We start from the raw sequence: 12,651 nt of genomic DNA, 5'->3' as shown, positions 1-12,651 counted from the left end.
AGCGGTCTCACCGAGCTCCGGGACCCGAGGCGCCCCTTTTGCCCCCTTGTGTCCCCCAGTCTCAGGGCTCAGGGCCCACAGAGGGAGAGAGGGAGGGAGGCAGGGCCAGCATGAGCAGGGCCTGCAGGTAGTCGGGCAGGGGTGAGTGCAAATTCCTGATTTTAGAAATAGGCTATGCCAGATGCAAGGGAGGGCACCAGGATGCAGGTCTCTTGTTAACTGATTTACGTACTTCTGAGTAGACGTGCATAGGATTGGGCTGTGAGGATACTATTTAGGTTGGCCTCGTAGATGGGCCAGCCCTGCCTCCAGGGAGGGAGCAGGCTACAGCCAGCCCTCTATCATTTTAAATCATGTTTATATTGTGATGCATGAAAACAAGCATCTTAGCAGTCTCAGCATTAAGACATCCACAGTTAGACTGTAAATAACTGATCAATACAGCCATTGCAGCAAAACCAATGCCAGGCATAACACAATCATTTCCCCCTTCTGGATGTTTGCTGAAAGACAGGGCCTCCTCTGCATTGGCGTCCAACAGGGATGGCACCAGGCCACCTGGGAAGCTGCTTTACGGGGCCTGGTGGGCATGCATGTACAAAACGCCCTTTCGGGCATGGACACGTGCCCCCGTGGTTTCCTCCGTGAGCCTGGATGTGAGGCCTGTGGGGTCAACTGAACTGAAGGCTGTTTGCACAGCAGCCGTTTTTGTCCTTGTGTGGCAAGGCGTACTGGACACCTTGCTTCGGTCTTCTGGGCTGGATTTAGCTCTTTCAAGCCAGAGTCCTCCCTGACTTCAGGTGCCTGCTGAGCCATTGCGGTCCAAGTGCGTGAATCTGTTCAGGCTGTCGGCACCTCGGATTTCAGAAAAGGCCTGGAGATATCCGTGCCTTCCGATTTCACCCGGACTCACTGGGGGGGGGGGATGCTGGGGGCACTGCTGGGGGGGGAGCAGCTGCTGCTGCTGCGAGCCGGGCGTACATGTCGCTGCTCCACGCAGAGCCAAACCTGAGAGGAGACTGGCCTGCGGCAGCTCTCTGCTTGTGGGTCGCTTGCCGGAAGGCCTGCCTGGGAGCTCAGGGACAGGCTGCGGGTCTGCCGGCAGGCAAGGCGCCCCCGTTCTAGTGGGAGCCCACTCGTGCTTGCGATGGGTTATTCTCTGGAAAGGTCCGAGGGAGGCTTGGGGGCGCTCGCTGGTGTCCCTGCCCCGCCCCAGCTGCCGAGACCTGGCCCTGCGCAGGACGCCCCGCGCCCGTCTCGCCCTCCGCCTTCGGACCCCGACAAAACTCCTCCGAGGCCCGGCGCGGGAGGCGGCGCTGGCAGTGCGCGAAGGGCCACCCGCCCGCAGGGAGCGCAGGCAGGAGGCGCGGAGCCCGGGACGCCCGACCTGTGCCGCGCCGCCCCGCTCCTCCGCCCGCCTGGAGACCGGCTCGGGCTGCGGGAGCGCGCGGGCGCTGCCCCCAGGCTTCCTGCGGCCGCGGCCGCGGGAGGCCCCGCCCCGCCCCGCCCCGGAGGCCCCGCCGGCGGCCAGCGAAGGTGAGTCATCAGGTGAGGCCCGCTGGGCCCCTCCCTCCGTCCCCGCAGCGAGCCGCCTTCGCCCGTCCAGACGGAGGGGCTCTTGCCGCCGCCGCCGCCCCAGAGCCCGGGGAGGCCCCTCCTTCCAGGTGAGCGGGCGCCGCTCCCCGCCGCCTGCAGGAGCGCTGCGGGTGCGGCCGGCCGGACCCGCGTTGGGGGCCGTGGTGGGCGGGGGCTGGCGAGCAGGTCGGAGACGGCAGCGCGGGCGGTGGCAGCCCACGGGCCCCCCGGGAGCTTCCGCAAGGGCCGCCTGGGCTCGCGGGGGCGGGCAGAAGTCCCGCAGCGCCCTCCCCCCGCGGCCACTGCCTGGGCAGGTCCTGCGGCTCGGCGGTGGTGCCGGTGCGCGCCCTGCCCCGGGCGTGGCCTGGCCACCTGCTCCTGGGCGCTGCCCTTTCTCTGGGCCTGGCGGAGCAGGCCACTTGGGAACCCCAAGGGCTGACCGCAAGGCCTGCGCCCCAGGGAGGGAGTATGGGGCTGCCCGGCCCCCAGCCTGGGTGTGGGCAAGCTCTCTGCCCAGCAGCAGCTGTTACCCTGCACATGCCCAATCTCATCTGATCTCGGAAGCTAAGCGGGGTCAGGCCTGGTTAGTACTTGAATGGGAGACCGCCTGGGAATACCGGGTGCTGTAGGCTTAGACCAGAGTCTTTCGAGACTGAAGGTTGCCAAACATAACATAAGCATGGTTGCTGGCTGCTGCAAAGGCCGTCCTGGGTCTCCACCCGCCTGCCCTCTGCCAGGGACGCCTCTGCCCCGGGGGCTTCTGCGCAGCCTTGCCTTAATTCCGTTAGCTGCTGTGATCTAATAAGGTCTGCAGCTCTGGCGAGCAGCAAACGTGCTGGCGCTTCCCTCCAAGATCAGGCCCCACCCGCATGCCCCCCACCCCCAGCATTCAGGGTCTGCGCTCCACAGTCTGCTCACTGCTGCCCTTGCCTTGGACCTGGACCGAGTCGCAGGAACGCCCACTCCTGCCCAGCTCCAGCCTGTCTGGGGCGTGGGCGAAGGCTCCACCGGGTGGACTGTGGCCCAGAGCCAGCCCCTCCCTTTCAACTTCGCAGAAGACACAGTCGGCCAGCAGGAGCCTGCTAGACACAGAAAGCTGATGCCGGACACGCAAGGTAGCCCAGCCATTTTGCAGGAGGTGACGGGCTGGAGGAGGAAGACCCCTCCTGGGGGGACCCCAGAGCTGCAGGACTCCTGCCCAGCCCTGCTGCGCTCTTGCCTGATAAAAACGGGGCTGCCAGATCAGGCCTGGGGGGGCACCCAGCGCAGCCTACCTTTTCCTACAGGGGCCAACAGCAGGAGAGGAAGCCATTGTCTAAACCCCCCCCCCCAGAAGGAAGAGGGGGTGGAAATCTTCCCCAGGAGGGCCTTGCTTCCAGACCAGTGCCTGTGGACAGCGAGGCGCCCCGAGGGCCCATCAGCGTTCTCTCCTGGGCCTCATTTAGTCCATGTGGCCCAGGAGTCCGTGATCAGAAGTGCTTCTGGTTCAGTCGTTGGGTGCAGCGCATCCCATCTCCAAGTGGCTTAAAAAAGGTGTCTTTTTTTAAAGCACCAGCCTGCTGCTCTCTGCCAAAGCGGATCGTAGCCACTGACGTTCAGCATTCAAAGAGGCCACAAAAATACTACTTGCCAAGTACTGATGTTGTGGCAATGTCTGGCCTTCTCTTGAAGTGCTGTTCTTTGGCCACTGGCATTGTGAGAGCTTGGTGGTGGTTGGGGCCAGCTGCACGAAGAATTGCTGCACGAAGGTGCAGCTCCTGGTAGGGCAGGGCTCCTTTTCTGGGGGAGATGCCCCCTTTTGAGGCTGCCCAGCCAGACCCCCTGATCGCTTTCCTCCTGTCCCCACCCCTGATCGCTTTCCTCCTGTCCTTGTGCAGAGGTCTTGGCTGCTGCTTCTGCTGGGAGCCAGATGGGGGACTCGCCAGCCAAAGCCCAGAGCCCAGTGGGTCTCACCTATGTGGTGGGGGCATCGCAGGTCTTGGGCCTCGCTGTGATCACTGTGACAGGGGTCTGGATGGGCCAGTACCGGGATGGCATCGCCTGGGAGAGTCTCAAGCTGCAGCTGAACGTCCACCCGCTCTGCATGGTCATTGGAATGGTGTTTCTTCAAGGAGATGGTAAGAGCTGCAGGGTACGGTGGGGTGGAGGGGTGGGCTGATGCTCCAGAGGGGTTTGGGGGGCATGAACCTCAGCCAGGTCCCTCTGTAGGCAGAGGGGAGCATTGAACTGCCGCACAGACGAGGTTGTGAGACCGAGCAAACATGCAGCACCACAGACTGTCTCAGAATGCTCAAGTTTTTTTAAAGCACTAGCTTTAGTGTCATCAGTGGGGCTTAATCCGTACGTTCTTTGTGAATAATAACACATTAATCGTTATGCAGCATTGAAGCAAAGTTGTAGACGTGCAGTTTGAATAATGAAGTGCTGGACATTTGTTCTGTCTCAAGATTTCATAGGCCAACGTCAATGGCTAAGTCTCTGTATTATCATTTTGAAATGATGATGATGATGTGTGAGTTCTGGCAGTGGACTGGTGGGAGGGAAAGGAGACTGGTTTTCAGTGGAAGGCCCTGGCATAGCTGGGTCAGGTGCAACCACATACCTGGGGGACAGAATCCCTGGAAGGAGGTGGCCGTCGTCTCTGAGACCTTCACAAGCTTTGGGAGCAGAAGGGAATCATATCTCCCTTGGTGTTTTTACCCTCAGCCCTTTTGGTTTACCGCGTCTTCAGGAATGAGAGCAAACTGTTTGCCAGGGTGCTGCACGGCCTTCTTCACGCCCTTGCGCTGGTCATTTCACTGGTTGGTGAGTGGAAAGACGTCTGGCACAGTTGTGCCATTCCCCTCCTTGAACTGGAGAGGAAGGTTGAGGGTGCGGGCCAGAAAGCCACACTGGGGAAATCATGCCTAGCAGTTGGTGCACGCACCCCTTCCGGCTCTCAGCTGCCCACTGCCACCATCTCAAACTAAGAAGACCAGGATGAGGGGGACTGTCTGGGGAAAACTACCCCTTCCAAGGCGGTTCTTTAAAATCCTTTTGCAGTACGCCTGTCAGCAGCTGCCGGGACAGCCCCCTGCATTACCCACAGGCTGTGGACCAGGCAGCAGGCAAGAGGGCAACGTATAACCTGTTCATTTGAAACACCCAAAGAAAGAAAGTAACTTGCTAGATGGGGTGAAGGGGGTAGAAAAAGAATGGCAAGCTGCTCATGGAGAATTCCTGAACTTGTTTGGGTGGGCGTGAAAGAAACAGCTTGGCTAAATTGGACGCAATGAGTGAGGCCAGCAAAGAGCTACTCAAGAGCAAGCATGCAGCTTGCTCCCCCCGCCCACCCACCCATGCATCAGTGAAGCAGCTGCATTTGCAGGCTGGCTTGGAAGGGAAAGAGTAGGCAAAGCAGAGTGGAATTCCCTAGATGCATCTAGCCAGGAGCACGACTCAGATTGCTGCAGGCTGCACAGGCACGTCTAGAAGATAGCAAGTGGTCTCGTTGCATCATCCCAGTGGGCTTCCCTGGTTGCTCAGTGCCAGCTTCCTGAGAAGCTGGGGGGAGTAAGGAGAGTGTGCTGGCTGCTCCCCAAGAGTGGTGAGACCACAAGCCTGAAAGCCTGACTGCCAGTCCAGCATCAGTAGCACAGAAGGCCCCCAAAAGTTCTGCTAGCACACTTCCCGACACACACACACACACACCAGCTGTGCCCACTGCTGCTTTCCCAGATGAATTGCTGACAGAATGGACCTGCCTCCCCACCCCAAGGGTGCCAGCCTCTCTGGGGAAGGTGCCTTCACCGCAACTGAGTGGTGGGGGGCTGGGTGCAGTTGGATGTGGGAAACGGGAGTCTGTGGGGACGTTGCTGCTGTTTTTATTTTCAGGTCTGATTGCCGTCTTCAAATACCACAAGAAAAACCACTTTCCGGACATGTACAGCCTGCACAGCTGGTGTGGCATGCTGGCCTTTGGTGGCTACTTCATACAGGTGGGGTATGGGGGTTTCGGAGGAGGGTTTTGTCTTCCTGGCCTCCTTTCACGCATCCATTTGTGTCCCCCAGAAGGGTGGCAAGTCTGTCAAGAGACACTTAGTGGCAAGAATCTGGGCTAGAGAGGGGAAGGCTGTGGGTCTCCATTATAAAAATAATAGGGCTGGGGACTTCCTTGCCAGCTGCACAGGAGGGCCCCCTCCCACAACCAGATCTCCTTCCATGCAAATGGAACCTCAGTTCCTGATATGTTTCCGAAGATCAGCCCAAGGAAATGTGTCCCCTACATTCACTTGGCACTGCTGTTTTCAGAATCAGACTTTGGTATGTCTAGACTGGGAGGCTCCAAACCCCAGCCTGTGGGCCAGCTGTGGCCCCTGACGAGCCTCCATCTGGTCCGCCATGAGCCTCTCCATCTGGTCCCTGGCAGCCCCATGATTCTCCAGAGGCGTGGGGAGCTCTGCTTGCGTTCTGAGGCCTTCGTGAGGCCTTAGAATGTCACTGCTGGTTTTCGGAAAAACTGGAAGTGACATTTTAAAGCCTCAAAAGGCCTTTGGAGGGCCAAGGAGGGCTTCTCCAGCCCTCCAAAGACCTTTTAAGGTTTTATAACGTCACTTCTGGTTTTTCGAAAACAACAGAAGTGACCTTCTAAGGTCACAAATGGGCCTCAAGTGTGTCCCGGGGCAGAGGAGATGGACGGGGCAGCAACAGGCTTGGAAGGAGGGGCTGCGGGTGAGAAGGTGCCTCTCCTTTTTCCTTTTTCCTGAAGGAACTTTTGTATGTGTGTAAGTGAGAGTGAGGGGGAATGCCGAGTGGGGAGCATGCAGCTCTGGAGTGGGGTCGAAAGGAGGAGGGGCGGCTGGCGAGGAGGCTCCCAGACCGCTGGGCTTTGGAGCTTCAGGAAGGGAAAACGTTTGCAGCATCTGCCCACAATCACCTTCCTTTTGCCTTCTTCAACGTGGAGAGACAATGACAAGTGAAGGAACCATTGGGGGGATGCAGAGTGGGGAGCTTGAAGGCTGCAATCTGGTCCACGTTTTCCTGGGAGTAAGTTCCACCGTACACTTGCTTCTGACTTACTTCTGAGTAGACACACATAGGTTGCGCTCTAAGCTTGAGGGGAGGTGGGCAACCGGCAAGGAGCCTGCTGGCTCCCAGACCGCTGGGCTTTGAGCTTCGGGAAGGGAGGAAAACCTCTGCTGTGGCCATGTGCACTTGCCTCCTTTTGCCTTCTTTATCATGTTCGTGGGGGGGGGAGTGAGTGAAGGAGGGTGTGTGTGTGTGTAAGTGAGGGGGGGATGCTGCATGAACTTTAAGGTTGGAAGGAGGAGGGGCGGCTGGATCTTTGAGATCCGAATTATCTCCTGGGCTTTGAGATCCCAGCGAGGAAGAAAACCTGCTAGTGCGCGCAATGGCTTCCTTTTGCCTTCATCATTGGGGGGGGAACAAGTGAAGGAACTGGGGGAGTGAGAGTGTGTGAGTGAGTGTGTGTGTGGGGAATGCTGAGTGGGGAGCTTTAAGGCTGCAATCCGAGACGCCCTTTCCTGGGAGTAAGCCCCATTGGACACAATGGGACTTACTTCTGAGTAGGCATGCATAGGGTTGTGCTTTAAACTCGGGAGGAGGAGCAGGAGGTGGCTGGCAAGGAGGCGTGCTGGCTCCAAGACTGCTGGGCTTTGAGCTCCAAGAACGGGAAAAACCTCCTTTTGCCTTCTTTACCATGTGGGGAGGAGGACAAATAAAGAAACCAAGAGGGTGTGTGTGTGAGAGAGAGTGGGGGGGGGGAATGCCAAGTGGGGAGTTTTAAGGCTACAATCCTATTCCTGGGAATAAGCCCATTGGATACAATGGGACTTCTCAGTAGACATGCACAGAATTGCACTCTAATCTTGAGAGGAGGATGTATGCATGCATTTAATTTATTAATTATTTATTTCCCCACCCTTGACACTTGCAGATGCACAATGTGGCCCTATGCTAAAAAGTCTGGAGACCCGGTCTAGACAATGGCCATGTCCTGTGCTGGGCCCCTGAGAATAGACCTGCAGCCTTCCCCTCTCTAGCCCAGATCCTCCAGGGCTGTCCAGAAGAGTGGTGGGGGCTCTGCCCCAGGAGAGCAGCCCGGCCTCTTCGAGTGGGCAGCAGCAAGCCCTGGGAGTGGCGGCCAGGAGGGGTGTGTGTGTTGGGGGAACTGCTGCTGCCTGAACACTTCTCTGCCTCCCTCTCTTCCCTCCCCAGTGGCTGCTTGGCCTCTGCTTCTTCCTCTTCCCTGGAGCTTCGCTCTCCTTCCGCAGCAGATACAAGCCGCAGCACGTCTTCTTTGGCATCTTCCTGCTCCTCCTCTCGATTGCTGCTGGCCTGCTGGGCATCCTGGAGCTGCTCCTCTTCAAGATTAGGCAAGTGCTTCTGTTCCAGGCCTTGGGCAAATGCGTGTTGAAGTTGGGGTGGACGGCTCGAGAGCTCCACCACCCCGTTTGACTCTTCCCTGGGGCAGCCAAAAGCCCTGGGCCTAGTATTCACAGGATGTGGCCCCCCTCGCTCACTGCTTGACCGCCAGCTCTGCAGGGCACCAGGCAGGAGTGTTTCTCTGCCCTGCTTGGAGGCACTGCTGGGGGGGGCGGACCCCGCAAGGTTGTTCTGCGCTGTCCCTAAGCCGCAGCTTCTTTCCGCGGCTGAAGCAACTGGTGGCACTCAGGCCCTGGCCAGCTGGGACAGCAGTTGCACATGGTGCTCTTTTCACACTGCCTGGTGCTGCTGAACACATTGTTGGAACCTGGGTTGGTGACAACTTCAGTGCGTTACACAAACCTGTCCATCTCAAGGCGAGGCAAAGGTTGTGCAGAGGGCAGTGGCAAACCCCGAGTGGCACCCTGCCTGCCTGGACTGCTGGCCTAGGCCTCTGACTGGTGCGTGACACTTGCCAATCCTCTAGCGGCAGGAGCAGTCAAGCAGAGTCTCCAGACGGCAGTCTGCACACTCAGGATGCCTGGAACGAAATTCTTAGTCAGGGGGTTTAGACAGAGAAAGGTGGACAGAGATGTCAAACAGCAGTCGGGGGGGTGGGTGAGCTCACAGGCAGGGCAACTAAAAACTGGATCCTAAGTCAAGAAGCTCCCAGGCTGTGGCTCTTGCTCATAGGTTCTGATGTGTGGTGCAAGCCGGGCGGAGCTGCCCAGCTCATCTTCCAAGAAAGGCGCACCAGGGAAAGGTTCTCCCAAACTGTCCTGGTGAGTCTGACAACTCAAAGCGTGACCCTGCTCCAGGCCTGTGGATCTGAGGCCTCTCGCCACAGGCCAGGGTTGTGCTCTCCTGCCTCACCTGCCGGCACTGGTCCGGGGTCATGCTCCCCTGCAGATAGGAGCGCTATGTGCACCAGCACATGAACGTGTCCTGCACTGGGGACCTAAATAAAAGTGAAAAGTGGGGGGGGGGCTGCTTTGGCATGTGTTTATTTGAAGGTGAATATCCTGTCCAAGTTCAGGGCAGCTGAAAATCCTACCATCGTCAAAGGAACAGAATAAAGAGCGTTTGGGGGGGGGGGGAATAAAACAATATGCCTAGAAAAAGTCTATGGGAGCAAAAGCTTTTTCCGATCAGGGGCTGCCTATAAGCCAGGATTGACCAAACAGGGACGAGATGCCTCATGTCACAATCCAGGGCCCAAGTCATTGCCCCAGGACTGAAGCGCTAGGTTGAGGCAGCCCCTATCCTCTCCCTTTGGGACTAAGGTGGTTCCACCCCCCGCCTTCCAGGACAGGCCACCATGGCAAGGGGACTGTCGGTCTCGGCCAGAGGATGGAGCAGCTGCAGGGACCTCACTTCCCCCTCCAGGCTCTGCTGCGTGCAAGTTCCACCCAGGGACTGGAGAAGCAAGTGGTGGTGGCTTCAGTCAGAGGCTTTGGGGGTGAGGTGTGCAGGTCTTTGTGGTGTTTCACGCCAGCCCCCAGGAGTGTGAAATTATAAAGCTGTGAGCAGCTCACGTGCCTCCCTGATGGGAAGGGAGAGATGGAGTCATGGTTGGCAACCTTCAGTCTCGTAAGACTATGGTATAAACCTACAGCACCCGGTATTCCCAGGCAGTCTCCCATCCAAGTACTAACCAGGCCTGACCCTGCTTAGCTTCCGAGATCAGATGAGTAGAAAGATTTTAAAGTTCATGCAGCAGTCAGCAGATTTCTGGTGCACAGGGTGCTTAGAATCCTTCGTGTCAGTGCACCCTTGGAGCAGACATCTGGGGAACCGTTGGAGAGGAGCCACCGTTGGAGTGGAGACAACCCCCAGACTGTGGTCCAGGCTCAGGAAGCAAGGTGGCCAACGTTGGCGGGAGAAGCTGCAGTTTTGTGTTTGCTCAGGTCTGGGCCTCTGAGCAGGTGTGAATGTACATCCAAGCAAGGACTTGGCAGAACTCCAAGCCTGGCAGTTGTGCGTAGCTTGAACTGGTGGCCTGGCACGGGGGGGGGCAGCGAAGTGGTATTGTAAGGTACTTCAAAGAGGGGGGCAAGTTTCACAGAGATGAGACAGGTGACCACAGAGGTCCACAGAGATGAGCACTTTTCCAGAGAGAGAGAGAGATGTTTATAACAAGGTTCCATAGCCTTGTAGGCTACAAGTGGGCAGCCAGATCCCTGAAATTTTAATTAGTATCAATTAGTAATTAACAGTAATTTCATTAGTGATGCAGAGAAAGTGGAATGCAGAGCAGGAAAGCCTGGCGAGAACAATCCACAGATGGGCCTGTCCTTTGTGCCAGAGGGATGACCCTTGACTGGGACTGTAAGGGCAGGCCAGTCCCTACCCTTGAGGGGCTAGATGGGGTAGTGGGCTGGGACTGGGCTCTAACAGCAAGTGTGGGAGAGGGGCCTGGGCCTGCCCACCCTGGGCTTAGGTCTCAGGGGGTGAAAGACCAAGCCCAGTTGCTCACCAGTTGGGGTTGGCCTGCCCTGCTGGTTTCCCGAACTGCTCCTCTGGCCATTGGCTCCCACACTGAGGGAACCCTGGTCTTTGCACACATTCTAGCAGGAGATGGGGTGAGAATGGGCACCCCAGCGAGGGGCCCCCTCTCTCCTTGCGGCAGGGAAGCGGCCGAACTTTCTGGCATCAGGTTACCCCTGTCTAGCGGGCCACAATCCTGACTGGAACTCCACAAAGGCCTTGACTACTCCTTTCCTGTAGGTGTTGGCCCCAAAGCAGGCCTACTCCTCTGCTGCTGGTCCAGGTGTGAGTGCAGCCAGGAGCCTTCCAGCCCAAGTGACGCAGTTCTTTCTGCTCTTGCAGGGACCAGTACAGCTCCTTTGCGCCTGAGGGTGTCCTGGCCAACGTCTTGGGGCTCCTGCTGGTTGCTTTTGGGGCCGTGATGGGCTACATCCTGACCCGGGACGAGTGGCGGAGGCCCCCTGTGGCGGAGGAGCTGGCTCTCTCCATGGACTTCAAAAAGCTCACGGAAGAGGAGAGCCCAGCCAGCCCCAACTGAGGCTTCCTGGGCCGCCCGTGGTTGTGCCTTGCTTGTCCTGTGCGGTGTGACTGCCCCTTTCCCCCTGCCGTGTGTAAGCACTGCCCTCCCCCTGCTCCGCTCTTCTCCCTTTCTCTGTATTCGTCCTGTTTCCTTAGGTCGCCGTTTCCTGTTTATGCCCAGCACCACGTCCCCAGCAGGGTCTCCTGGGCTGTGTGAAGGTGCCACGTTCCGTGACCCCAGGCTGTCTGGGGAGGCACGAATGAGCAGTGAGAAAGGCCAGCCGGAGGGGGCGGTTCTTGTTCTATTGCTGTGAAATCATCCTTGCCTGACTGCTGAGGTTCTTTGCTTGATCCTGGAAGGGGACTTGGAGCATCCCCAAAGGGTTTGGGGGCTGAGGGGTGGCCACCTCTGTCCAACGTGGCATCTTTCTTACAAGGGTGAGTCAGTCTGGCTTTGGCTGTGGGGGGGGGGAGGCAGGTGCCTCAGTTGCTGCAAGGGCTGCACACAATCATGGCCGCTGGTAGGGTCTTGCCACCCATTTTCATAACCTTGACCAGACTCGGTGGGGGGAGGCCTGTGTGGCTTTGCAGTCCAGCACTGCTGCCTCTTCTTCCCTGCACAGCAGCGGAGTCTGGCTGCTCTCACAGCCTGCTTCTTTCTGCACCTGTTCCTTGGGGCTTAGGACACCATTTGGCGTTGGGGGAGTTCCAGGCCCTCTGTCATCACCTCCTCCATGTTCGAGGGGTCTAAGCAAGTATGCGGCAGGCACACTTTTGCTGGAGCGCCTTTTGGTGCCCGGGTGGGCGACGAGGCCTACACCTCCCCTGCACACAGGGTGCTATAGCAGTGCTCGGCTTGCCTGAGGAGGCTGCCCTGGGCCCTGTTGGAGCCGGGGCCACCCAGCTGGCTCTCCAGGAGTTTGGGCTGAGCCGTTTGTGGGCTACTGTGTCGGGGTCCAAGTTGTGCCGTGCAGGAGTGCCTCTGTTCCTAGGCGGCGGCCCTTCTTGCGATTGCAGCCACGCTAAGTTTTGCAGGGGATGTAAATGCCTCCCCCCCCCCAGTTAAGAAAGCTGGAATGCTGCACATTATTCCTGGGCTCAGAAATTTGCTGGGCCAAGGGGTGGCAGTTTGGTGGACTGACTGTGGAGGCACAATGGCATCGCCAGCCTCCTGTCCAGGGCTGAGCTCAATGGAGCAGGCTGGGAACACGTGTCCAAAGAAGGTGACACAAATGCTGAATTTTCGAGGAGTGAAAAGTTCCTTTCCTGGGAGCACAACCTCAGTTCAAGACTTGGGGGGAGCTCATAGGAACAGTTAGCACAATCAAAGGGGGAACCAATCCTGTGCCATTGATCTAAATGTTGCCTTTGCAGCGACATCAGCTCTTTCTTCTGCTCTCTCGTATGAATTGTTTGGTGGATTAGCTGGAGTTCAATAAATATTTGCAGCAAACCTTGAGTGTGTGAGTTGCCTGTAGCCGACAGGCTCAACCTCTGCAGAAACCTCCCTCGCCCCCCACCCCCAAGGAAAGGGGGTCACTCTGCATGCCTGACTGCCTTGTGCAATCTGCTTGTTGTAATCTGAGCCCACAGAGGCGAGGGCTGGGGCTTGTGTATGCACAGGAATTGTTCTCCAGCAAGCTGTGG

General features: G+C 58.0%; 1 protein-coding gene and 1 pseudogene across 1 annotated transcript; both read left to right on the top strand.

Moving 5' to 3' along the window:
* The first annotated feature begins 2,087 nt into the window (after positions 1 to 2,087).
* On the top strand, positions 2,088 to 2,207 carry LOC136637124 (5S ribosomal RNA; annotated as a pseudogene).
* Positions 2,208 to 3,142: 935 nt separating this feature from the next.
* On the top strand, positions 3,143 to 12,417 carry CYB561 (cytochrome b561). Its single transcript, XM_066612704.1, has 5 exons — positions 3,143 to 3,692; positions 4,282 to 4,380; positions 5,449 to 5,552; positions 7,792 to 7,949; positions 10,828 to 12,417. Exons 1-5 carry the CDS (start codon positions 3,485 to 3,487, stop codon positions 11,021 to 11,023), a joined length of 765 nt encoding a protein of 254 aa, XP_066468801.1. The 5' UTR covers positions 3,143 to 3,484; the 3' UTR covers positions 11,024 to 12,417.
* Positions 12,418 to 12,651: the final 234 nt, after the last annotated feature.

This window comes from Tiliqua scincoides, chromosome 1, assembly GCF_035046505.1.
Source record: "Tiliqua scincoides isolate rTilSci1 chromosome 1, rTilSci1.hap2, whole genome shotgun sequence".
Lineage (NCBI taxonomy): Eukaryota > Metazoa > Chordata > Lepidosauria > Squamata > Scincidae > Tiliqua > Tiliqua scincoides.
This window is presented reverse-complemented; position numbering and strand designations above follow the sequence as displayed.